The 24896-nt window shown below is 36.9% G+C and overlaps 3 protein-coding genes and 1 non-coding gene across 4 annotated transcripts; 1 reads left to right on the top strand and 3 right to left on the bottom strand.

Moving 5' to 3' along the window:
- Positions 1 to 1512: 1512 nt before the first annotated feature.
- LOC140785587 (uncharacterized) lies at positions 1513 to 9175 on the bottom strand. Its single transcript, XM_073133494.1, has 9 exons — positions 8658 to 9175; positions 8538 to 8580; positions 8040 to 8131; positions 7047 to 7095; positions 6109 to 6179; positions 5897 to 6010; positions 3082 to 3170; positions 2928 to 2973; positions 1513 to 1835 (listed from the first exon to the last, which is right to left on the bottom strand). Exons 1-9 carry the CDS (start codon positions 8859 to 8861, stop codon positions 1773 to 1775), a joined length of 771 nt encoding a protein of 256 aa, XP_072989595.1. The 5' UTR covers positions 8862 to 9175; the 3' UTR covers positions 1513 to 1772.
- Positions 9176 to 9267: 92 nt separating this feature from the next.
- Positions 9268 to 9347, bottom strand: TRNAL-UAG (transfer RNA leucine (anticodon UAG)). Its single transcript has one exon. It is a non-coding gene; the product is annotated as a tRNA-Leu (tRNA).
- Positions 9348 to 9520: 173 nt separating this feature from the next.
- On the bottom strand, positions 9521 to 17144 carry LOC140785585 (probable phospholipid-transporting ATPase 8). Its single transcript, XM_073133491.1, has 11 exons — positions 16637 to 17144; positions 14672 to 16026; positions 14483 to 14593; positions 14122 to 14398; positions 13695 to 13783; positions 13512 to 13605; positions 13220 to 13429; positions 12978 to 13103; positions 12616 to 12714; positions 12094 to 12285; positions 9521 to 10264 (listed from the first exon to the last, which is right to left on the bottom strand). The coding sequence occupies exons 1-11, from the start codon at positions 17021 to 17023 to the stop codon at positions 9755 to 9757; spliced, it is 3450 nt and encodes a 1149-aa protein (XP_072989592.1). The 5' UTR covers positions 17024 to 17144; the 3' UTR covers positions 9521 to 9754.
- Positions 17145 to 19223: 2079 nt separating this feature from the next.
- On the top strand, positions 19224 to 24681 carry LOC140785588 (proline-rich receptor-like protein kinase PERK3). Its single transcript, XM_073133495.1, is given in 9 exon segments — positions 19224 to 20162; positions 20311 to 20775; positions 20870 to 20919; positions 20921 to 20960; positions 21037 to 21107; positions 21211 to 21287; positions 22422 to 22569; positions 23693 to 23854; positions 24081 to 24681. Coding segments are annotated over 9 exon segments (2043 nt in total). The 5' UTR covers positions 19224 to 19339; the 3' UTR covers positions 24288 to 24681.
- The last annotated feature ends 215 nt before the right edge of the window (positions 24682 to 24896 follow it).

Below are 24896 nucleotides of genomic sequence, written 5' to 3'. Positions count from 1 at the left end.
CTAACACAAGTTAAACTAGTACTTAGAAAATTATTAAATAAGGTGAGTATCATAACAAGCAACAAATCATAAGGACAAGTCTCTCCATTTGTTTATGCAACACTAGTCATTAGTCAAGCATATTCAAGTGTTCATTTTGAACTATGAGAGGTATCTGTCTCTTCCCAATGGCTGACAACGGAGACAACTAAGGAAGCATTCAAACTTGCAGTACAACCAACAAAGAAAAGAAGGCCATTATTATCCCTCATTATTTCGCCAGTACATGGAGTGAGAGGCATGCCAAGGAGAAGTAAAGGAGAAAAAGCTCAAGTGAAAGACAAGGAAACTAAAGAGAGAAACAGTAGTACAGCACAGCATCATATTTTTGAGCTTTTGACTGGTCTAATATTCCCGGTTAAAAAAAAAGTAATATTCCTCCGTAATTTCAGCAAGATAAATCATTGTCTTAGAAAATAATTTAATAGATCACAATTTTTATATGTATAATGATATTTTTATATGTCTTAGAAGATAAATCATCTTCTTGTTTTCAGTAGAAGATCCAAACTCTATTTCCTTTCTATTTACCTGAATGTGATATTTATGATGGATCAGAGAGATGCATTTGATGAGGATTCAATTCCTTGGCTTCTCCACCATCCAACGACGTGAGACTGGTGCCAAAGTTAGAATTGAATGTCTCAGATAGTCTCTCTCCCAGATGTGCTTGCCAAGGTGGCCCATAACAATAAAATAAAATAAAATCACTACAGGCATTTATTAGTTGTGGTTAGAGAGGAAGAGAGGGAAAAAATGGTTATATTCAGTCAATATACTGAATGTAAAGAACAGGCAACATGGATGTGTCCAATCATGGCAGATCACAGGAGCAGTTGTGTCGCGGTATGGCTGTCTTCTTTAAATTCCATTCCCAAGTAGAAGGGAGTTTAATTCGATCTTCAACAGGAGAATACAACTTAAATATCTATCGAAATTTGTGAATATATCTTGCGGCCTTGCTTTGTCCTCTCCCCATCCAAAGTTGGCACCTCTTTGTAGGGTTTTAATTGTCATTAATGTCCTCTGTTATAAAAAAATATATTTAGCCACATTTCCAGTACATTTTAGGCCTCTGGTGATCAGCCCAGCTGAGACATTATTTTGTTTAAGTACATTGAAACTTTAGTATGAACTCAGAAAGAAAAAGAAAAAAAGGGAAAAGTATTTTTACATCAGAGAACCAGAAGAGGCTACTGATTACATATAGGATAGATATTTAACGAAATCATAATAACAGCGATCACGAGATCATCTCGTCTTGACAAAAACCAAAAAAAAATTCTCCAGAGCCAAAATTAAGACTAGCTGGTTTTCAATCAGTGATGACTCATATATGCATTGACACGAGAGCTGAATCCTTTGGCCAAGAAAAATAAGAGTAAAATAACGGCGACAACTTATGCATGTATCAATCACTTAGTTTCTCGTAAGATCTGTTTAATTACGCAGAATATACTCACAAGGGGGGTGTGTACAAGTAGATGATATTAATCCTTCATATGCTCTGCAGTGTTAGCAGTTCTATACACCAGTTTACTATAGATCAGGAAAGGATTGAAGATTTGAAGTAGTGCTGACAATTGAACCTTGCAAATAAAAGGAAAGTGATTCTTCTGTGGGTGGTAACAAGTTGCTCAGCACCATAGGAAATTTACACATAACAACTGACACACACGGCATAAAAATATGACCTCACTAAATGTTGTGGTACAGCTACTACTTTCTGCTTGTTAAAGGATCACACAACTCTTCGTTTGACTATTTTTCTTGATCGCCTGCATTAAGTTTGAAGCCTGTCAATATTATCAATCTATTCTGAGAAGCAATCACAAAAAGATCCATCCTAAATACTTGTGATGATGGTAAGAAGTCATAAGCAAACACCATATCAAATATGCTATTACAGCATTAACATACTCAAGTAAAGCATCTTCAGGATTAATTAGGTACTTGATATTATCTTAACTTCCTCTTCTATAGGTGATAACAGATAAAAGGGCAGAATTCAGTAAAACAAAAACATGATAGACTTTCTACCATGCCAAGACCTTGATGTTGGCATGAGTTATTTCAAATTAATTTGAGCGCACATTGAAGTTTGATTGAACTAATGCTAGACAAATGGTCTCCGAGAAATGCCATTTCTATTCCAGTCTGCATAGCGGTAATCAAATATGATAATTGTCATGAAACTGAATTTAAACAAATAACCTAGTGACCCGTATGTGACATAACAACAAGAGCATCAACATTTGTTATATATAAGTTGAGCTTTTGAGCTATCATACATATGGGATAATGGAACATTTTGTCATGATTGCACAATGACTCTAATTTTGAAGGACTGATAAAGTTTAATTTTTGTTTTCCCTTGCTAAATAAGGTTTTCTTTTGCTTCCTTACATGTACAAGTGCATTTCTATGTGAAGCAAACATGTCCATTATTTGATGACTAACTTTGCTTCTACTCTTCATAATACTTGGATTTAGGCCCACATTACACATTTATGGACCACAAAGCTTTAAATTCCGTGCAGAGATGATGATGCTACCATCAATTTGTACCATTAAAAAGGAAAATCAACTCAGGAACTATGTTTATGTTACAAAGTGACTTCAGAATATGAAAAACCATTGCCACAATCTTTTTTATTACTACTAGCATTCCTTTTAATTATTAGGAGCAGCAATGTCATTTGAACTTTATGCCACCAGTAAATCATTAAAAAAGGAGCATAATATGCATCAGTTTTATCACAAAGGGTGATAATAAAGTCAGATGATACTTGCAGCATTTTGTAATCTTTTCCAAAGAAGTTAATAAAAGCCAACAAGGCCTAGCATCATATTCATATCTTTTTTTTGAAAATAGATATAAGTCATACCCTCAGAAGAAACAGTCTCATGGTAAGCACAATAATGTCACGCAATCTGCAGAAATATAAAAAAAGAAAAAAGAAAACAATAATCATGAACAAATTATCGAATCAATCATACACTATCTATGGACTGATTAGTGATGAGAATGTCTATACTTACAAGCTACTTTCTGCAGTTAATAGATAAGATTCACTCCATCCACTGAAATGTATAAGAAACCCAGTTGAATGCTCTTTGGGAACCGTAATCTGCAGAAGCAAAAAGTTATTTGCTAAAAGGATTAATTGGTCATGTGAAGACAGCCAACTGTCTAAGAACAACGCCTTAATATTTTGAATAATGTACAAACAGCTCAAGTTCAAGACTGATATTTGCAGTCATCATATCGGAGGAAATATGACATTGTGAAATTTTATCAGCATTAGATATCACTTGTGTTAAGAATTCATAATTTGAATATCTAGCAGAACATCTTCATTTTTCACCTCCTGTGTAAGCACAGAAGTGAATTATAAGCTAGAAACCTAGAAAGTACATGCTTCTAGAAAAGCATTCAACAAGAGTACAGGACTATAAACTCATAACTTGTTCAAGTTTCCATCTAAATGAATGTTTTAACTTTGAAGTCTATTATTTGAGTGAAATAATCTAATTTATGGCTAACCAGTAGCCACATGACAATTGAGTTTTGAGTTGTGCAAAATCAACAAGACAACAACCATATCATAGAAAAAGGAAAAACATAATTCTTCAGATGTGTAAATAACAAGTCACTTTTCTTCCTGTTGGCCACTTCCCAGGTCCTTTACTAGCAGATCAACTTTTCCCATCAGCTAAGTATGCTCAAGGTGTTGACTAGCACAACAATTATAGGGCTTGGAGGGGGTAAGTGGGTAAATGATGCACCCAACCCTCATGATGAGAGGGGCATCAAAGGAAAACAGGAAGAGGCAAAGATGACTTTATTTGTGCATAACGCGAGAGAGCAGAAGTACTTAAGCTAGCTGCTGCTAAATCTTTCTGTCAAAGAGACATATTGCATTGGAAAATCAACCAAAAGTGAATTGAAGATCTAGGGTGGGAAAAAACTGACCTGATCTGATAATCTTATAAAACAATTCAATTTTTTAATAGGTTTGGGTTTAGTCTAATCAAGTTCGGATCGTAAATGACTCAACCCGTCTAATCCAATTAATAATTAGGCCATGTTCTGGTTTATACTTTACACCACTGACCCATTTACCTGTTTAATTATACAAGTCATGTCAGGTTGGGTTAACCCTCCAATCCGATATGTATATATATATGACTATTAGTTAGATTTCTTCTAACTTTAAGTCCTCATTCACTTTCAGTTCATTTTGAGAGCCAGCCAGCATGCCTCTTTCTCCTCCAATCCCTTGCCTAGCCTTGCCCCTTTCAAATCCTCAAATCCTAAAATCATCATACCAGCCTCCACGCCGTTGCCCACCACACCGGTCTCGAGTGGTTTTCGGAGTCACCATGGAGCTCAACCCTTGCTTTGCAAACAAAAAAGCATTTCTTATCTCGAGTGGGTTTTGGAGTCACCATGGATATCAACCCCCAAGCTCCTCAAAACAGTTTGAAGTCCAAAATCCAAGGCTTCTTTCAGTTATCGAATTCTTGGTAGCACTCCCATTTGAAGGGTTGAACCAGTTACTTCTACTTGATCTGAATTTGTAGCGAGCTTCTTGATCTACTGGATAACTTTGTACTTTAAAGATCAAATTGTTATTTTGATACCATTTCCCTGTGTAATGGAATGAGGTTTTCGGAAGATGTTTAGCTAATATTTGGGTGTTGTAGAATTCGTGTCATGTATACTGCAGTTACTAATTCTTTTGATATGTTAATGAACCACAGAAATTTCCTATTAGTTGGTTAAGTTGTAATCAGGGAATACCCTTTTAAATTTATTCGGTCTTTTATTGTTCACACTGGTTTGTGAATTTTCTGTCTTCCTATATGAATAGAGATTAATTTCCAAGACAAGGAAAGAAAGGCAGATATTTGGGTGTATGAAAATGAAACAATTCTATGCTTAAAATTTAAATATATTAATATGTTTCACTTTTCTTAGAATGTTGGTTATTCTTAAAAAAGTTGTTTCCGTATGCAAATTCTTGAACTTGGTATCATGTTACTTATTCTTACTCACAACAATAATTAGAATGAATTAGAATCTAATAGTTTAGTTTAGTTTAGTTCACAGTTTTCTAACTCTTTTGTCTGTATGAGTTCCTTTTTAATTGTGCAACTTTCTTTATTTTGTGCTTGTTTTTAAAAGTAATCTGATCATGTTAACATATTACGTTTATATGACTCGTTTATTAAACGGATTACGCAGATTGTGCCCGTGTTATCCTTTTAATAATCGAGTTATACTCATGTTTACCAAATTTGACATGTTTGAAAATCGGGTCGTGTTCATGTTAGGATGAACTTGACTCGATTCAAATCTGACCCGACCCAAGCTCGCTTAACCCAATCCGATTGCCACCCTTATAAAGATCTATTTAATACTAATTATATCTTCCACATATATATCTACTTGGATTGACAGCATTCCTGTTGGATCATCTTTTAATTGATTGATCTCAAATATAATCCATTTGTTTAAATCTAGTAGCACATGATCTTAAATTAATTTCCCACAGACTGATATAGGTATTTCCTTAACCCCTCACTGCCTTTTTCTTCCTCTTTCTTTCCTTTGGTTCCCAAAAAATAACCATCCTATAGACCATCCTCTTTCTTTCCTTAACCCCTCACTACTGCTTGTCAATCCCAAGGTATTGTTAGGTGAAATGATCTAAAACTGAATATCAGTTGGACAAAAGAAGATAAGAATGCATATTCAAAGTGGACTAACTAATATTTAGAGATAGCTATTTCAATATATCCACCCAACACAATATCATATAAGAGCAAAAAATTTGTTCAGGAATCATACAGCTACGCATGGTAAAAACTTCTGATCTAGAACAATACGCGGTGATCCTCTAATCCTGATGGAAAAGCCCTTCCTTGTCAATGATAACTTAACTTTCTCCCACTTATGTCGAAGCTGTAAATTTACAGAGACTTCCATAGTAAGTACTAACTAATTGAATAAGTATGTCTAGGCCAAAAACATGTATGCAGGAAAACATTGTAGCATATTACCATTAGGGAGACATCAAATGCTGCATGCGCAATAAAAAAATTCCGTTCTATTTCCTCTTGCATTTTGAGGTCTGCACTAGAAAATTTTGAGTATTAAAATATAAACATCTCTCAGCATGTGACAAGAAGAATCACAGTCAACAAACTTATCTATGCACTAGTGGACATTATATAGAACCAAAAAAAAACATCTAGCTCCAACTCATTATGAACAAATTTAGCAGACATTTTGTTCCATCAAACAGCAGTTTGTCAATTCTAACTGCATGGTATTTACTGATTTGAAAAGAGAGACATATACTTCTAATAATTTGGATCAATGATTATATGGTAGGACCAGTGGCTGAACTTGGAAATTTACAGATATCATACTATATCAATAACAAACCAGAAAAAAAGAAAAAAAAATTAAATCTCATATTTCTTATGCTCATGGACAAACAGCTGAGGCTCTAGAACTCTAAATGAATAGTTTTGGTCCAATTTGGAAAGCTATATCACTACCAGTCAAAAAGGCAAAACAATGAAACTTAAAATATATAATATAAATTAAAAAAATATGCCAAAAGAAGAAGTGATAACCTGCAAGTCCTTCGGCCTGACCACAAAACTACCCCATTAAAGTTATTTTCAACATTTGCATTTCCACCTACTTATGATTTTTAGCTTATAGCATTCAACTCCTGAAATATCTGATAATAATTTGGTATTTGAGTACACAGATTTTCTTTTCTTTCTTCCAATTCTGACAATTAGCTAGTCTGGATACATTGACTCAGTCAAATTCTGAATTCCGTCTTCTTCAATGAAACATGCATGAAGTGGATCTACTATGAAAACCTTAACTAGTTGCAGAATTCAAACCATGAGAGTGCTGATTTGATGAAAAAAGTTAGCAAATATCAACAAATAATGTAAAGCTCCAAATAAAAGCTTACCACAAGAGATCTTTCTATGCTCATTTGCATAGATCCTCAATGTTTCACCCTGCATTTCCAAAGGAAAGATTTGTTAGATATAGGAATTGATAAAGCCCGATCAACAACTGCCGACCTAGCTATCATTTAGTGTAACTGATCAAGGATCACTTTCAAACTCCAACTGGTTAACTGCAGATCTTACGAATGCAAACTGACTTCAAAATGTTCAATTACATTGGATGTTCATTTTTCTGTCAAGATTAAAGCAGGCATTTGCCATGGATTGAATTTTTGTCAGAAACTAAGACATTTTGCTGAAATTTTTTGCACTTAGATCTTATCCGAACCGAAACTGCCCTCAAAACCAACATCCAACTGAAACAAACCTAACAATATATATATATATATTTAAAGTATGCTAAAATTCAGCTTGTATCTAACCCAATCTCAACTCCCTAGCATACATGCTATTAGATCTTGTGTAATGTGTTGAAAGATAAGGTGATGAAACTTCAAACCATGATATTCGCTAGAGTAGTATTGAACTATTAATCGAGCCTGCCACTCATGCACACCTCATATGAAAGATAAATGAAGCATAAATAGGTAAACATGAATGAAAGGGTCTTTCTCGTTTTGATACTTTTGAGAATTCATCAAACATAGTAGCCATGAAAGATACTTGACATTTGCTGTTGACTACCTTTACAGAAAAAGATTACCCTCATTCTTCGGCAATCATATAGTGTGTTGCTACTTGCTAGCTTCTTCCTGTTAAGTGTAAGATTATTAGTAGTTACCGTTTGGTGTGTAATGCAGTTACCTCAATTGCACTATTAAACCATTTAAGTTTACATTACTACGAGATAAGATTGCTAATATGAAACGACTCCGTATCTTGGACCTGGATTACCAAGAGATAAGACTGACAGTAAGAAATATCTTGCACCTGTTTTACAGCCAAATACAAGAGGAAAAAATGGGAAGGAACAAGCAGTTATAGAGACATACTTCCAGCTCTCCATCCCCAATAGCAACAACTTCAACAGCAAGATATAAATCAACATCGTCTGCTGTAACCAAATAAACTGCTTCATTTTCACCTGTTGCAAAGTGAATTGCTGTAAGACTTGAAAGCAAACAGTCAAATTTGGAGTTTAAAAATAGATTGGTCAGTTGACAAAGTAAAGAAACAACAAAAGTTTACACGACTTAATATAAAACCCTTTCCTATTCTAAGTATAAGCATCAGAGAAAGAATCCTACTAGCCGTCCTCTAGAAATCTTTAGAATACAGGGACTGGGATGGTCAGCAAACTAATGTTAAGGTGCAATAATTTTCTGATACAATATTTGCTTTTTTTGTAACGCCTTCTGCGTGACAAGCTCTATGCCTATTAATTTTCTTTTCAATATGCTACTAAAAAAAACCAAAATTTCCACATTTTAGGCCCAGTTTCTCAATCAAATCAAAGAACTAATAAATGGTTCGGGAGAACAACCACTTACCCTGGATGTAACTTGAGCTCCCATTGTCAAAGTACCGCATCCACTGCAAGAAGAGGGCAAAAGAAGAATAAAGAAACCCTAATCTTTCACCTGAAAAGTAAAGCAATTAAAAGCACGCACCGCGAACTCACAGCGAATAGCTCCGTTCACAGCATACCCGCTTACTTGGATGAGCCTCCCCGGGCGCGCATCTCCAACGATCTCGAGCCCCTCCGCCGACGGAATAGCCTCGCCATCCGCCTCCGCCGCCGCAATCTGGCGCTCGCCAAACGAATCGGAGCCGTCAGAGTCGGCGTCGAGCGGATCGGGAGGCGGCGTCTCCATCTCGTCCGAGGGTTTGGTATTTGCGAAGAAGGAAAGAATCGAGCGGAGGACGGGGTCTTCGCCTTCATCTTCGTCTTGGAAGACATTTTGGGGGTTGATTTTAGAAGAATTCTTCGCCGAAAGGGACAAGGTGAGGATTTTACAAGAAGTTTCCTGTGGGTTGGACGCGGGAAGACTACGCCGGAGTTGGGATTTTAGTCTTGTGCTCTGCCACTGTCGCACGTCCAATTTGGCATCACTCCTTCTTCGTTTTGGAACCAATTGCCAGATGCCAAGTTGCCCGACTGCTGAAGATTTCCGCAGTTGTGGATAGAGAATTTGTATTCGAAATTAGATAAAAATATTTTCGCGGAATACAAGTATAAATCTATGAATCGAGAAAGAGAAAAACAAAAACAAAAATTTCTGACAGCTGTGGGATTTGAACCCACGCCCTTTCGGACCAGAGCCTAAATCTGGCGCCTTAGACCACTCGGCCAAACTGTCGGTTTAAGTTTAAACGTTTTAAAAACTTATAGGTATTCAATTCTTCAATTCAAACCAATTCAAACTTTATACAACGAGCTTCCTTCAATCTGAATTCAAGTAAGCTTAAGTAGTGACCAATTCAAACTTTATGGTATTTACATTCCTTATATTCAGAGTGTTTTCACAGTGTATTGACACATTGTAAACATTTTTTGTATAATCCTTGCTTTGGTTGGTTTTCAACCTCTTAAAAATATTTCGAACAGATTACTTACATCAAAGAAGTTATAGAATATAGAGTGAGGCCACTGGAGAAATAAAACCAATGCCCCCTACTCTGTTGTATTCTGTAGTCTTCATCAAATTTGTAAAATGTAAAATCATCTTCTTTGTCAATACATCGGCCAATTCATCCAGGTTTTCTTTTACTGATTTCTCAGATGTACTCTCTGGATTATGTCATGATACTTGGGGAAGAAAGTCCTCTGGAATGTCGAATAGCAAAAATACGGTAACAAGGCCGTGATGATGACAAATAGAGACGATAGCCAATACAGGGGACTTGAAGCACAAGTCTCCAGGAAAACCCAATAAGCTGTTGTGGATATCGTTGGTGGAAATGAGCCATAGATTACCAAAAAGATGTACCAAAATAAGATGCTGCCCCAGATGAAGAGGTGCTGAATCCATGTGAAATAGCTGAGGTAGAGTGCCAATTGGCAATTCACTATCCACACAACACAGGTATACATGGTCACTCCAAGGATTTCAGATCCCGCAACATGACCATCCACCCGAAATGCCTGATCAAGGAGGGCATTGGTGGTAAAGTAGAATATCATTATTGAAGTGCAGACTCCATTAAGCATCCAACCAAGTATACGAGGCCAGCTGAAATAGATGTTCCTTATGCCATCTTGGTGTAACAAAGGGAACTGTCAAATGAGATTTAAAGGTAAGAAGTATAAATGAACTGATAAAGCAAAGAATGAGAATCTGAATCTGATGTAAAAAATAAATTGTATATTGTAAGCATTTTGCAAATAAATAGCATGTGACGCTCTAAATATAATTAGAAATTGCAGACTAATAGTATAAATCAGCTAAGCTAATGGGGCTGCACCTAAACGGTTAAACAAGTACTCCCAAGTATGTATCCCAGCAGCACCTAAGGGCTAACCAGAAACTCTCTTGAGTATAAATCAGCTAAAAAATAAAAGAGATGGACTTTCTGCATTTAAATTTCCTATGATCAGAGGCGACAAATTTTGATCTAACCCAATAACCTAACCTTCAGTGGTTTAGATTTAATGTAATTGGGTTTGGGGCATAACATGTCAACTCAACTAAACTATTTATTAATCGGATCATATTTGGGTTTAAATCACCAATCCGATTTGACCTGCTTAATAATCAGATTAGGCGGGTCAAGTTAACTTTAACATGGTGTATATATATATATATAACTTATTTGCCAGCCTAAATCTGTAAAACCTTAACCATAACTTATCTCAAGTTCTAGGAAACTGCAGCTAGACATTCCTCCTTAACTCACTCTCTTTCTTACCCAACAATGCCGAGATCTTCACTGCCTAAGTGGATCTAGACTTGCATCTATATCCTACACTTAATCGATTTGTTGTCTTTCTTTTCTTCTTAATGTTTTATGAACTTTTTGCTCAAGATCAGCGAGGAGGGGTGGGCAGGAGATGATGCCAGAGGCCAAGAGGATTCTCAAGGAGGTGGATGTGATGCTGGTTGATGTCACCGAAATCACCATGGGCTAGAAAGCAACATGGCCGATGCCGGCTTGAAAAAGAGTGGCAAGTTGATGAGATCTTAAGGTTGTAGACAAGAGTGTGGAAGGGAAGGTGCTCTTCTCTGTTTTTTTTTATCGAAGCTTTATGTAGTCTTTTGGTCTTCAGAGCAGAGAAAATAATAAAGAGGCAAAAGATGGAAAGGTTGAAGTTTCATGGACAGTCTTCCTTCCTTTCTTGCCATGAGTAGATGACGAGGGGATTCCAATTGTGCCTAGGTTAATCGGGTAGTGTCAAGACTGTCAGCTAACCTGATTAATACCTAGTTCATTTTTGAAAAATTTGACCCGTTTAACAAAAGAATTTATTTGTGTTAGCACTATCCTAAACCAACTCAACTAACCTAACTCTATTGCCACCCCTACCTAGATGTGTCCAAGATTACAAGGAATTTCTCTGTGGTCAATACATAGATTAACATAGTCATCACAAATCTATAGACAAAGAGGATGGCCAATAGATGGTTCACATTCCAATGAACAGCCACTATTTACTATGTCTTATTTGTGCAAATAAATATCTACTTAACCAATAAAGTAATCCACTGGCTTTCCATAAATAAATACTAAAACAAAAAAGTAAACTCCAAGGTTCATAAACAAAAGGACCATTAAATTATGCCACTCCATTACCTAAAGTAGGACCCATTTCAACAAGAAATATAGGCATCAAATAAGCTACCAAGACAAAGTGGTGCCATAACAAGAGAACAGCTAATGCTCATTCCAAAAATTTAGGTGCTCAATTCACTATTCCACTCGATTGATTAAGCACTAGGGGGCTAAGCAAACTATGTAGCCGTATGCTGCAATTTTGGTCATGATTGCCAAAACGTTCAATTATTCAGAGAAGTACAAGTCTGCAGGACATAAATCTGTCCCTGCTATTCCTAGCATGCATTTTGAAGGATGAGTGAGAAAAACAAAGAGTAACAAGAGACCATATACCTTGAGGCAAATACGAGAAGAGACATCCTTATCAAAAACACCAAGAGCAATGACCGGAAGGGATGTGAAGGCAACACTGTAGAAAGATATGTACCAATCATTATAAGCAGGCTGTCCAGAGAAGAACGCATGAGCCTCGAACCAGAAGAGAGTAAAGCCAAATGTGATGTTCTTGTAGAAGAAGTAGCATATCTGTTCAAAGAAGATAAAATCCAAGCTTCAATGAGAAGAAAACCTGAGGCAGCAAATCTTGCCAGTAAAATCCAAGCTTCAAGCACATTTCTGTTCTTAAATTAGGGCGGGTACCATAGATTCTGTAATTTTATCAACACATATAATAACTATATGCATCTCGGATTGTCAAACAATAATGATAGCAGCATTCCTCTAAAGGAAAGAGGACTTCTAGTCATGGCTCAATGGCTTGTACTAACACATTGTGATTCTAAAAATTCCTAAGTTGGTTACAGTCAGAGGTCTAATTTATGGGAAAATGATGTGAAAGGAAAGGTAAAACTTTACCATAGCAGCAATCCGTCTGTAACACCAATGCCCATGCACAAGAAGTAAACGCTCCAAAAATCGAAATTGAGCTATAGCGAAGTCGCTAGACATGACAGCCTGCAATAAAGAATCATCTACTTTGAGGCTTTAAAGCAACCAAACCTGATAGCATACCTATTTCCTAACTCCTCGGAACAGATTTTGCATGGTCATAATAAGGTCAGACTATTTTGTAAACACTTACTGAAAAAGAATTTTTTTTTTAAAATTCATGGATAAAACCTTACATGAGAAACCGATACCCTTACAGGCTTACACTAGTCTACCAGCGACACAGAAGCGGGAAGCTACTTAGGAAAGGAACTGAGATATATGCTGACCTGCATGCCCTCAACACCACTGATCCCCACACCAATATCAGCCTCTTGAAGCATACCAACATCGTTTGTTCCATCACCAATAGCAAGTGTAGTTTTTCTTGTCCTCTTTTTAACCAATCTAGTAATCTGAAATATTTCCAGATTTCTATCAGATTGCTTGAAGCTAATACTACAAAATATTATTCCCTAGAATGTACATGAACTAATTAGTTAACAACATCAAGATTACAGCAAGCACTCACCAGTGCCTTTTGTTTAGGTGAAATACGACAACAGATAACAGATGCACAATCAACTGCTAGATCCAGAAATGAGTTCTCTAGATTCCCAGAGAGAGCATAAGCCAGAGAATAACCATCAATAATGAGAGCAAACAGAACAGAACTTCCTTTCAATGAAGAAACTTGTCTCTGTGCTTCATATATTTGGTTTGCAATTATTTCGTGTATAACCTAGTAAGTAAAGAAAAGATGAGAAATGATGATAAAAAGTGCTTCAGTGAAGATACATCGTTGCATATACTGTTCCCATTACCCCCTCGTCTCCTTTTTTCATGCCATTAATAGCTTTTGTATCCAGTTGAATCACAATATGTTTCATTTCTTTCCTCAGTAAATGGCACGCAAACCTGCCAGACTGTACAGTTAATCCCTGTCGAACAGACAAGCAAGAAAAGCAACATCCTAAGTAAGGACTGAACACACTAGTAAACTTCACCCTATATTGACTGCTGTTTCCAACTTATCACCGGTAAGAATCCAGATCTTAATTCCAGCTTGTGCAAGTTTGTTTATACACTCAGGGACCTGTAAGTAATGGAGAAGAATCAGCGCAGTCTTCCATTTTTATTTTTTTTATCACAGCAGTTGGATGTTAATATCCTACCAACAATAAAAATGATTTGAATTCAGCTTCCTTACAGGCATATCAGCATGACAAAAAAGAATCAGTGGGCTTTTAAGAATTTGCAGTAGAATTTCAGAATATATCAAACCCAACATAACATCATAAATTAAAACTTGCCTTGTTACACCATATTCACTGACCACATAATAGACATTAGATGAATGCATGCTAATAAGAGCATATGATATAAAGAATATATAACATTAAGAGAAGAATTTTCTGGCAATTTGATGTTTACCCCTTTTTGTAGTCTATCCTCCACTGCAGTAGCACCTAAGAGAATTAAATCTTTCTCAATTTGTTCAGCTGCTTTGTCCACAATTCCATCACGATCAGCATTAACAAAACTTTTGGCAGCTGAGAACTCATCATTCCATATCCTATATTCTTCCTCAGTGAGTATGCGGTATGCAACTGCCAAGGTTCGCAAACCAGCCTCAGAATATTCATCAATGTGGCATTTAGTCTCAGCCTCAAATGACTGTCCTTCCTTGGAAAGCTTCTCAAAGATTACACTAAACCATGCAGATAAGAAAGTGAGCTCAGATTTAAAAGTTAACATAATTTCTATTTACTCCTCAGAAGGAGCAAATTATTACCTGTCTGCTCCCTTGCAGAAGAGCAACAGTTGATTCTCTTCAGTTCTCACAATAACTGACATTCGCTTGCGAGCACTACTAAATTCTAAGATGTTGAGAATTTTGTATGTCCTGATTTTAAAGACACTTATTGGTATCAATAGAAGAACAGGTAACAAGATTAGGTTAGTAAAGTGAAGAAATGAGCACCTATCAATTTTTCTGCCAATCTTTGGATTAATTTCATGCAATGAGATGCTTGTCTGTGTTCTTTGAAAAAACTCAAAACCAAGTTCCCTTGCAGTTGTGACAAAAGCTGCCTCATCTGGGGACTCAGCTTCATAAGAAATTTCAACAGATTTTTTATTTACAACAGGAATGGCAGTATGACAGATGGCCAAGACACGGAAGAAATTTTGTATAACTTCCAAATGAGGTTCCTTAACCCATTGCCCATTCATTAGACGATCATCAGTGAAGTTAAAGCCTTTAACCGGTCTTATTGGGACTGCAGAATGGTTATGCCCCTTGAAGCTAGAAGGTAGACCTTTCTGTTGAAGTAATTCACCATCCTTTCCACCTCCTAGAACTTTACCTACCTCACTCGATCCACTACCATAAGCAACACCAGCTATGGAACATTTCAGGAACTCCATTGAGTTGCAAGTCAGTGTTCCTGTTTTATCAGAAAGTATAGTATGAACCTGTCCAAGTTCCTCATTCAAATTCGATGTTCGGGCACGTGCAGGCTTATCAGACTCCTCGCAGTACATTTTGTGGTCTACATTTATGAATGTGCTTTGCAATACCTTGACAATCTCTATTGATATATACAATGAGATAGGGATCAAACACCCATATAACATAAGACTAGTCAAAAAGTGGCACAAAGCAGCCAATCCTGCTCTCTTAGGATCAAAAAACAAAGATGTTGTATCCGGTCTTAGATACCATCTAAAGCTTCCAGCAGTAACTTCTTCTTTTGTTTTGATTCCGAAAAGGACGGATCCAACAGAAGCAAGAATAATCAATATACCAAAAAGGGTGTAAACTATTTTGTCCATCCTCCTCTCAATATTACTCCTCTTTGAAGGTGGATCCATCGTATTCTGCATGACCTTCGTGTCATGTCCAGTAAAAATCACTACCCCATAGATATGTTGTGTGTTCCGTAGTTTAGAATCTCTCAGCAGTATCTGTTGCAGTGACAAAGGATACTGCACATCATCATGGTACATTGTCCCAATAAAAGAATACAATTTCTCATTTGGATCTTCACATTTAATCAATGCCTTGTACTTCTGGAAGGAATGATCATTGAATAAAGAAGATGTGACCTCCAAAGACTGTTTTCTTTTCAAGTTTGTCTCTCCATCAAGATTCATGGTCTCAACATAACAAAGTCCATCTTCATAACTGGAAGATAGCAAAAGCAAGTCTGCAGGGAAGTACTCATCCTTCTCCACTTTAACAATATCTCCTACTTGAAGCTTCTCCCATTCTGTCTGATGAAAAGAATGAGTGCCATCATATATGCCAACCTTGCGATTATTAACCTCTATATCCTGAAAAGGAAAAGAAAATTCTTGCTATAAATAAGAAAAACAATGGACTCACTAAAAAGCCAATCACAGTGACTAAAGACAGGTTGGGGAAGGTATGCTTGATAACAAAAATAAGAACTAAAATTTAAGCAATAATGATGTACCAAAGCATGAATTACCGGTAGTCTTGATTCCATTAATTTGTTGATGAATACTAGAAACAGAACATTATCGAGTATATTGGTTCAGTACCCAACCCAGGCAAAAAGCACCAAGAACTGAAGGGCCCACAACTTGGGAGAAGAAATGAATCTATTGATAGCAAAGCAGCAAACTGAACTGCTTCGGTTATAGGCCTACAACTGGGACTTCAATTTGAGAAAAAAAAAATCTAAATTTGGAAACATCCCGGCTTGATCAAGGAAACATCGATACTGTAACCTACGGTTCAAACATGATATATTCGTAATCGCAACTTCCTACGACCTACCAAATTCTTTCAACTCAAACCACGTTGCTTCAAAGTCTTGCCAATTCAAGAACCAACATCAAACTTCCCCCAAAAATAGAAGCACATACATACCGCAAGACTGCATCTTTAGACCATCTTCTTTTTTAGCGATCGCAATACCTGTTTCTTTCGCCGCCAGTCCTCCACAGCCTCCTTGGCCATGGTGGCCCCAGTGACGACCACCAAGGGCAAGAGAATGCTCACGGCGCGGTAGGGCGCGAGGGGGCTGAAGGATATGCACGCGATGATGAGGAAGAAGACATTGGCGGCACGGCGGAACTGCTCGAAGAGGGATTTGGGCACGAAATTCGCCGCGGTGTATTTGGTCGTCGAGATCGAGTTCGCACAGTACCCGAGCCGCGCCGCCTCTTGGTTCCCCGGATCGTTGCAATGTACCACCCTCGAGTAGCCGCCGCCAGCGGAGTCGATCGAAGGAGGAAGCCGCCGGCCGAATAGCGAGGTTAGCCCGAAGAGATGGAGCGGTCTCTTCCTCCGCTCTCCGGCCATGGAGAAGGAGAGAGGAGGAGACAAAGTGGTCGGAAGCCGGCTTTAGGGGATTTGTTATCTTTCCCGAAGCAGTCGGCTTTGGGCAGGGGATCGTCTTATGCCGACGGTCTCGTTGCCGACTTTAATAATATTATGTTATTTGAGAGAGTCGGATCCGACTACTATGTTTTATCTAATTCACTGTACAATGAACTGTTTGTCTTCTTTAGCATGGAGTAAGTACCTTGCAAAGTGGTAGATTGCACTTTACACCATCTTCTCTTTTACAAAACCTCTCTATGTTTTCAACCAAAGCATTTAATCTTATATTATTTTGACTGAATTATAATTATTATTTTTTCATCATATTTAACTATATTAAAGGTGGAATTTAAAATTTTTTATGAGAGACAAAATAATATAGGGTTAAATATGTCTTTTAAATATCTAAAATAATATCGATAGAATTTCAGACAATAAATACATTATAGAAATATACATATGTTTAATATATTTATCATTTAAAATACAATCAATATTACTATTCAACTCTATATAATTTTATTTTTTTAATAAGAGTTTTCAATTAATATATGGTTTAATTAAATATAATAAAAAAGATAATAATTGTACATTAGTTAAGATTATAAATATGCTGAGTGCTTAAATTTAAAGTATACAAATTGAGCTTAATCACATCGAGTAAAGTGTAATTTTTCTAAAGTTATAATGCACTATTTATAATATTATATAAGATTAGAACATATTATTATTATTATTATTATACATTATGAAATAGCTAGTGTAAATATTGCCGGGATGGAAACTTTTGTACTAGAATAGTGCTCAAATAATTACAAAAAGCTTATGTTGAATGAATACCGCCAGCTTGGTTAAATGGTTAGTGTATTTTATACCTAATCAAGTTCACCCTTAAAAAATTTAAGACTAAAAAACTGAGGCAAATTAATTAACTTCGGGGCTTAATATCAAACCAGACAAACTCTTTAAATTTAAATTTGAGTGAGAATTAGATTTAACAAGAAAGAGGCCTTCTCGGCATATTATGTATGAAGCTGAAATCATGGAAGAAATAGAGGATGAAGAGAATACATAGAGAGGTTTTAGAACTAATTCTATGTTGATCATGGACGTATTCTTATATTCTCCTCTTTGTGGCGTTTCATGTGTGAAGCCGAAAGCACGGGGGCGATAAGAGAGCTTAAGAAACAAAGCTCCATAGAAGATGACAAGGCTTATTCTATTCTATCATCTTGTCACTAATTACCTCAAAATTACAAGCCCATACTTGAGTTAGGTGATTAAGTAAGATAGTTCGAATTAGCTTATTTTTTATTTATTTTTATTTAAGAATTCGAAGGTTAAATATTGAGTAGATAAATGATCAATCTTTTTTAGTAGAAGAGAAATACTTAAATTTTATTAATATACTTAGCTACATAGTTTAGACCTTAAATTATGTACATCGTCGTAACTATTATTCTAAGCTAAATACTACTAAGACATCGCATTGTGGAACTATTTTACATCACCAAGTTATCAATCAAATTGAACAAGCTTATTGAGCGAAGCCAAATAATGGATCGGATCGGATCGTATCAGTTAATTATTACGTACTGATATCATCATGCATGACCCCGGCCCGGATCCGCTACGCGTGGCCTTTTAAAGGAGGTACCCCTCGGGCGGTATCCGTCAGGTTTGCGCGGGCTACCGCGGATGGCGGGAAACGAATGGGAGCCGGACGGCGAAGACGCGGGTCATCGCATTTCTCGGACGCGTTTCCTACTCCATGGATGGACGAGCTGATTCCAAGAAGCATTAGGTATTCGTTCCGCATTCATCTCTTTGATTCCTGTGGAAAAGAGTAAACTTTCCACCATTCATTGGATCCTCCTCTGGCAGCTGCTTGATAATTCATCAATTCTTTGGCATTTTGAGGATTTGTATCGTTTGATTCCATTTATCGAACGAATCGGATTATAAGTTTGGTGAGATTAGGGGTTTATCGGTTCTTCCCTTGGTGGCATCTTGGTTTCTACCTTCAGGGATTTTGATAGAAAAAATCGTGATTTGAGGTTGTAGACTGGGGTTTAAGATTTGTTTCTGGGGAAGTTATGCAATGGGTCGATTTCTCGAGCTCAGCCATTCTCCAGATTCGGGAATTTGATCCTTTCGACGACATTGCCGATAAAGTGTTTGTTTTTTGTTCTGCAAGACTTTGGAGTTTTAAAGTTGTATATATACTTGTGTTGGAACAACAATTACACCAACGTGGAGAACGATTCCCTAGACATCGACAGGAAAAAAGAAGAAATGTCAGAGTCATCGCCATCTCCAGATTCCTCTCTTTCTGGCACGAATTCTAGTGCTTCACCTCCTCCACCTCCAGATTTTAATACCGAAATCCCACCTTCCCAAGACTCCGATTCTCTTATTGTATCTCCACCTAATTCTACTTTTTCTTCGGGGACACCGATTGTCCAGGGACCACCCCCTGTGAGCTCCCCAGTACCTCCTCCACCATCAAGCTTGCTTGCACCTCCTCCGCCTTTCGATTCACAGCCAACGCTGCGCAATTCATCGCAGTCCATCTCTCCACCAAGTACCTCACCTCCCCTCCCTTCCCCATCTACCCCTCCAGTTCCCTCCCCGCCACCAGAAAAGCCTCCAACTTCATCGCCACCACCTCCTTCTTCCTCATTTGCAGATCCGGTGATATCTCCACCTTCCAAATTACCTCCTGTTTCAAAATCTCCCCCTCCAGTGATTACCCCGTCAATTGTATCAACACCGCCACCTTCACCTGCTATGCTTTCCCCTCCAATTCATGTTACCCCGGTATTAGCACAACCTCCTCAAATAGTCACCCCTTCCGTACCTGAAACTCCTGTTGGCTCTCTTTCCCCTCCAACACCAGTTACTACACCTTCTCCGCTCACGCCAACAGCACCATCTACTCCAGTCACAACCAACAATTCATCTCCTTCTGTCCTGCAGCGAAGTTCTTCCAACAATACATTGCCTGGTTCGAGTGGCAATTTTGAGACCAGTGCTGTTGTTGGGGTGGCGATTGCTGGAACTTTTCTTGCATTTATTGTGATCTTTTTCTTCATCTCAAGGAAGAACAAACGTTTGGGTGATTTCTCTGGCCAATACAGACCTCCACTTAATTTTTGTACAAAGTCACGTAAATGATTAACTATACATGTTTTATTTAGTGCCTTTTCATTACTTGTTCAAATCTTTGGGTTCTTAAAATATATTTGTTACTATATGCTATTCAGATGGATTTTACCAAAGAAAGACAAATGCCATGGGACAAGCTTCTCCTCCAGATATATATCAACCTTCAAATACAGCACCATCTTCCACTCCGGGAAACTCGTATGGAAGTTATATAGCTCATGGATATCAGATAGGAACTCCAGATACTGCTGGATCCAAATCGTGGTTCTCATATGAAGATTTATCAGAGATAACTAATGGGTTCTCTCCAACTAATCTCATTGGTGAAGGTGGGTTTGGGTGTGTTTATGAGGGTACACTTCCTGATGGAAGGCCGGTTGCAGTGAAACAACTTAAGTTTGGTAGTGAACAAGGAGAACGAGAATTTAAGGCAGAGGTTGAAACCATTAGTCGTGTTCACCATCGTCATCTGGTTTCTTTGGTGGGGTACTGCATTGCGGACCATCATCGATTGCTTGTGTATGAATTCCTTCCCAATAAAACTCTAGAGCATCATTTACATGGTAAGTAAATTAAGAAATGTTTTTTGTTCCTTTTACCTTAATAAATGAAGGATTAAGTCTTTCAACCAAAGTGTAATCGATCTCTTCTGAATAGGTAAGGGGATTCCTGTTATAGATTGGCCAAAAAGAATGAAAATAGCTATTGGTTCTGCCCGTGGATTGGCGTACTTACATGAAGACTGTATGTGGATTTTATTTGCCATTTTTATACATGAAACTGAGTACTGTGGGGCTATATTTATCTTTTCTTTATATTCCCAGGTCATCCTCGGATTATCCATAGGGACATCAAGTCAGCCAATATTCTTTTGGACTACTCTTTTGAAGCAAAGGTAAGAGTCCCATTTTCTTTCACTTTATTATGAATTCTCAGTATTACCTTTATATTTCTGATACTATGACATTGTAGCAAATTTTCTGTTTTGTGCACATAAGGTTGCAGATTTTGGACTCGCAAAACTAACAAATGATACACATACGCATGTATCAACTCGTGTTATGGGGACATTTGGGTAGGACTTCATTTGCTATTTGAAGTTTAAATGTTAAATATTGCTCAATTTTTTTAAGCCTTTGATTAAGCTGCTACCTCTAATTCAAAGTGGCGATCATTATCATCACCTTTCAAGGTTACTGCTATTATGTGTTTGTTATTCATTATGGAGACATCTGAATCTGATATGCATCTCAGCTTTCCAATGTGTATTGATCTATTCTCACTGTATTCTTATGCTTGATTATTTGTTGTTATGTCGTGTACATCAGTTTACCATCTCTTCATTAAAAGAATATCTTATTTCTTTGTTCGAAGAAATGTTTTGAGTTGGTTATATTGGGTGTACAATAATTTGCTCATGAGATTTATAGTTTACATAATATTTGGTGAAGTTTTACATTTACCAATAACCTCACATCTCTTTAATTAGGACAAGATTGTTTTCCTTTTATAAATGGATTGTTTGAAATACAAAATGTTGCTGAGACCCTATAAGAGAGGCTAAACACCCTTATTAAACCCATATCTAACCCAAAAGCTTAAGCTATTAGGTTTGATCCTATTATTCTATGTCAATTCTTTTCATTTTTGTGCTTTTTTGCAATGCGTGCATTTAAAAGTGAAAATTTTGAAGGCCTAATTGTCTTTTCTTTAGATCTAGAGTACTGTAAGTTTAAGTGAATTTAATAAAATTTCCCTTCTGTACATGGTTGATATCATGGTCTTAAGTTTCACCCAAGGAACTTGTTAATAACTAAGGCTGAAATTCATTGATCAAGGTTGAAGTCAGTAATTTAACTTGTCTCGACCTTTTTCTTCCAAACCACTATCGGCTGAAATGGATCCATTTTGGGCCAATTTCTTTTTGTTTTTTCTATAGGTTGATATTACTTTAAAAGAAGATAGTTTACAACTCTACTCGAGTTCACTTGTTATTGCTGATGCTTTTATTCTTGTAAAGCGGTGAAAACAATTTAACTAGATTTTGCATTCTAGAGTTTCTGGTACATGCTTTTGTATCATTTCTTATCAGTTCACTAGAAAGCTTTTGATGCATTACAGCAATCTGTTCAGCCATTATTACATTGGCAAACGGATAGTGAAAATTCTTATATAGCAAAATTGTTTGTTGATACTACTTCCTATTCAGGTATATGGCACCAGAGTATGCATCAAGTGGAAAATTGACTGACAGATCTGATGTATTTTCATTTGGAGTCGTGCTTTTAGAGCTTATAACAGGACGCAAACCTGTTGATACATCTCAGCCCTTGGGAGATGAAAGTTTAGTTGAATGGGTATATCCTTTTTTCTCTTTTTCTTCAATGAAGAGTATGGCCGTATGGATATGTTGAAACTGAATGTATTCTAACATTTACTCTCTAGGAACCATCTTTAACTTCGGCTTCTGAAACAAAAATATTCATGTCACATGCAAATTTTGTTGTGCATATTGAATGCCCAAGGTTCTTTTTGCAGTCCATGATTCTGGCATACATGATGTTATCTACATGCGTGCACTTAAAATTCACAAGTCATGCAATGGATTTTCTTGTCTTCTATGTTGTTAATGGGTTTACAATTTGGACAACGTAACTTGCATATCTAGATTAGAAGTACTTTTTCTTTCATTTATACAAAAGTCTTGGACTCTATGAATCGATATATACATTAGTTAGTATCTAGATTTGCCATACTTATAAGACCTTGTGTACAAGAAATACTGTAAAACTTACTTGCTTGACTGCTTGCAGCCATGATTTGAGTTAGCCAGTTTCCGATAAAGACCTTTTTTCCAGATCTTACTATCATTGCAAAACACATTTTCTAGGATGTTCTTAGATCCTTTTAGTTGTTAATTGACCAAAGACACGCTCCGGATTATGGTAATGAGAGCAAGATTTAGTCATTTTTATGGGTAACAAGGATGCAATGAGAATAATGCAGCATATCCAATAGACGACCCTTACAACATATCCTCTATGGAGAAGGATGAGCATAATCATGTGCATAGGGCATCAAGGATATCTGGTTACATCCAGCAGTGAGTCAGTGACTGATGATGGTAAGTCTTTCCCCTTGCATCCAAAAGGTCATTGCTTTAAAGTTTAGATATGGAAACACTCTCTTTAAAAATGAAAGTAATCTGCATGTATCCTCTTCAGAGACACTGCATCAGAAGGAATCTTGTGTAGTAAGGATGCTCTTTTATACAATGCGATGTTTATATTCTGAACTGAAGTTCATTAACAGGTCATTCTTGAATTGGTTTATTTGGATTGTGGTAAGTACAAGCTTGATAATGATATGTTTACAAATTTCAAAATCTCTAGAATTTCTTTAATGTTTACATAACTTTATAAACTGTGAATTTCATAATGGCACAGTGTCAGTAAAGTAAATTCATTATTCCTTTTGCAGGCTCGGCCTATCCTTGTTTCTGCTCTTGAGACTGGTGATTATAAGGAATTAGCTGACCCATCGCTTGAGGACAATTTTTCAAAAAGTGAGATGCATAGAATGATTGAAGCTGCTGCTGCCTGTGTTCGCCATTCTGCCCCTAAGAGACCTCGAATGGTACAGGTAAATGTGTTCTCATAAATATTCTTTCTTGCATCAAGATGTTAGCTTATCTGTGATGTAGAAATATATTGGTTTGCATTTGCAAATTAGAGTGTTTTCAGAATTGTCTGTACATGTTGCCTATTATATTAGATCATATGTTATTGGGAGTTTCTTCCTTAAGTTTCCATGTACGTAAATTGTTCTTGGACTGTTTTGGCTTGACATTGATGTCTTCTCTTTTTAGGTTCTGAGAGCATTGGACAGTGGGGGGAACTTGTCAGACCTCTCCAATGGTGTTAAATTTGGTCAGAGCACTGTGTATGATTCTAGTCAGTATTCAGCTGATATTGAAAACTTCCGTAGAGTGGCATTTGCAAGTAATATCTACAGCTCTGAATATGACAAATGTTCTGGGGAGCGCACAAATGAGATATCTCCTATTAATAAGTAAACAACACTAGTACCATTGGATTCTTGGAGCTGTGGAGAGCTAATCTCATGAGAGAGAGATGCCAAATAGGCGAAGAGTGCATCAAGAGCACTCTCACTTGAATGTTTGAGCAATTGCAAAATGAACTCTTTTCCAGAGTTATAATAGGGAAGACATTAGCCCTGGAATTACTGCAGCCTAATATGTGGTTCACCAGTGCAATTACATCGGAGTTTTCCAGAATGGTTTATATCTACCTATTTATTGATCTACGAAGAACCTGATGTATCATTCTTGAACATACAATCTTCCAAGCAGGGGAAATTCTGGATTATTCGAGATGTATTAGTACTCAAACTAGACGTGGTTGTTTTTATTTCCCCTTTTTAAGATATCTCGAGTTATTGGTCGACAATTATTTATATAGCTGATGAAAAGGACCTCTAGATTGATGCCGTGAGCATGAAAATGATGCTATTTGTATGAAAATTCTCATATAAGCTATATATGACGATGATGATGATAAGCGTGAAATTGACCTTTATTGTTTTGATGGCCTCAACAGTGGCTTTGGCTTCGTCTTGTGATGCAAGACCTGAGAACTATGCCAATCCTTCCTATGGGTATAGT

This window comes from Typha latifolia, chromosome 4 (genome assembly GCF_019914945.1).
Source record: "Typha latifolia isolate L0001 chromosome 4, TyphaL0001v2, whole genome shotgun sequence".
Lineage (NCBI taxonomy): Eukaryota > Viridiplantae > Streptophyta > Magnoliopsida > Poales > Typhaceae > Typha > Typha latifolia.
Note: the sequence above shows the minus strand (reverse complement) of the source record. Positions and strands in the feature narration are given on the sequence as shown.

Bases quoted from the DNA above. Each gene is read 5' to 3' on its own strand.
- LOC140785587 (XM_073133494.1), bottom strand. From the start codon at position 8,861: ATGGAGACGCCGCCTCCCGATCCGCTCGACGCCGACTCTGACGGCTCC. The intron at 8,132-8,537 runs GTAAGTGGTTGT...ACTTTGCAACAG, and splicing joins GAGCTCAAGTTACATCCAGG to GTGAAAATGAAGCAGTTTAT. The intron at 2,974-3,081 runs GTAAGTATAGAC...ATATTTCTGCAG, and splicing joins TTAACTGCAGAAAGTAGCTT to ATTGCGTGACATTATTGTGC.
- LOC140785585 (XM_073133491.1), bottom strand. From the start codon at position 17,023: ATGGCCGGAGAGCGGAGGAAGAGACCGCTCCATCTCTTCGGGCTAACC. The intron at 14,594-14,671 runs GTGCTCATTTCT...CTTTAAAATCAG, and splicing joins ATTGGCAGAAAAATTGATAG to GACATACAAAATTCTCAACA. The intron at 10,265-12,093 runs GTATATGGTCTC...CTCATTTGACAG, and splicing joins CTTCTCGTATTTGCCTCAAG to TTCCCTTTGTTACACCAAGA.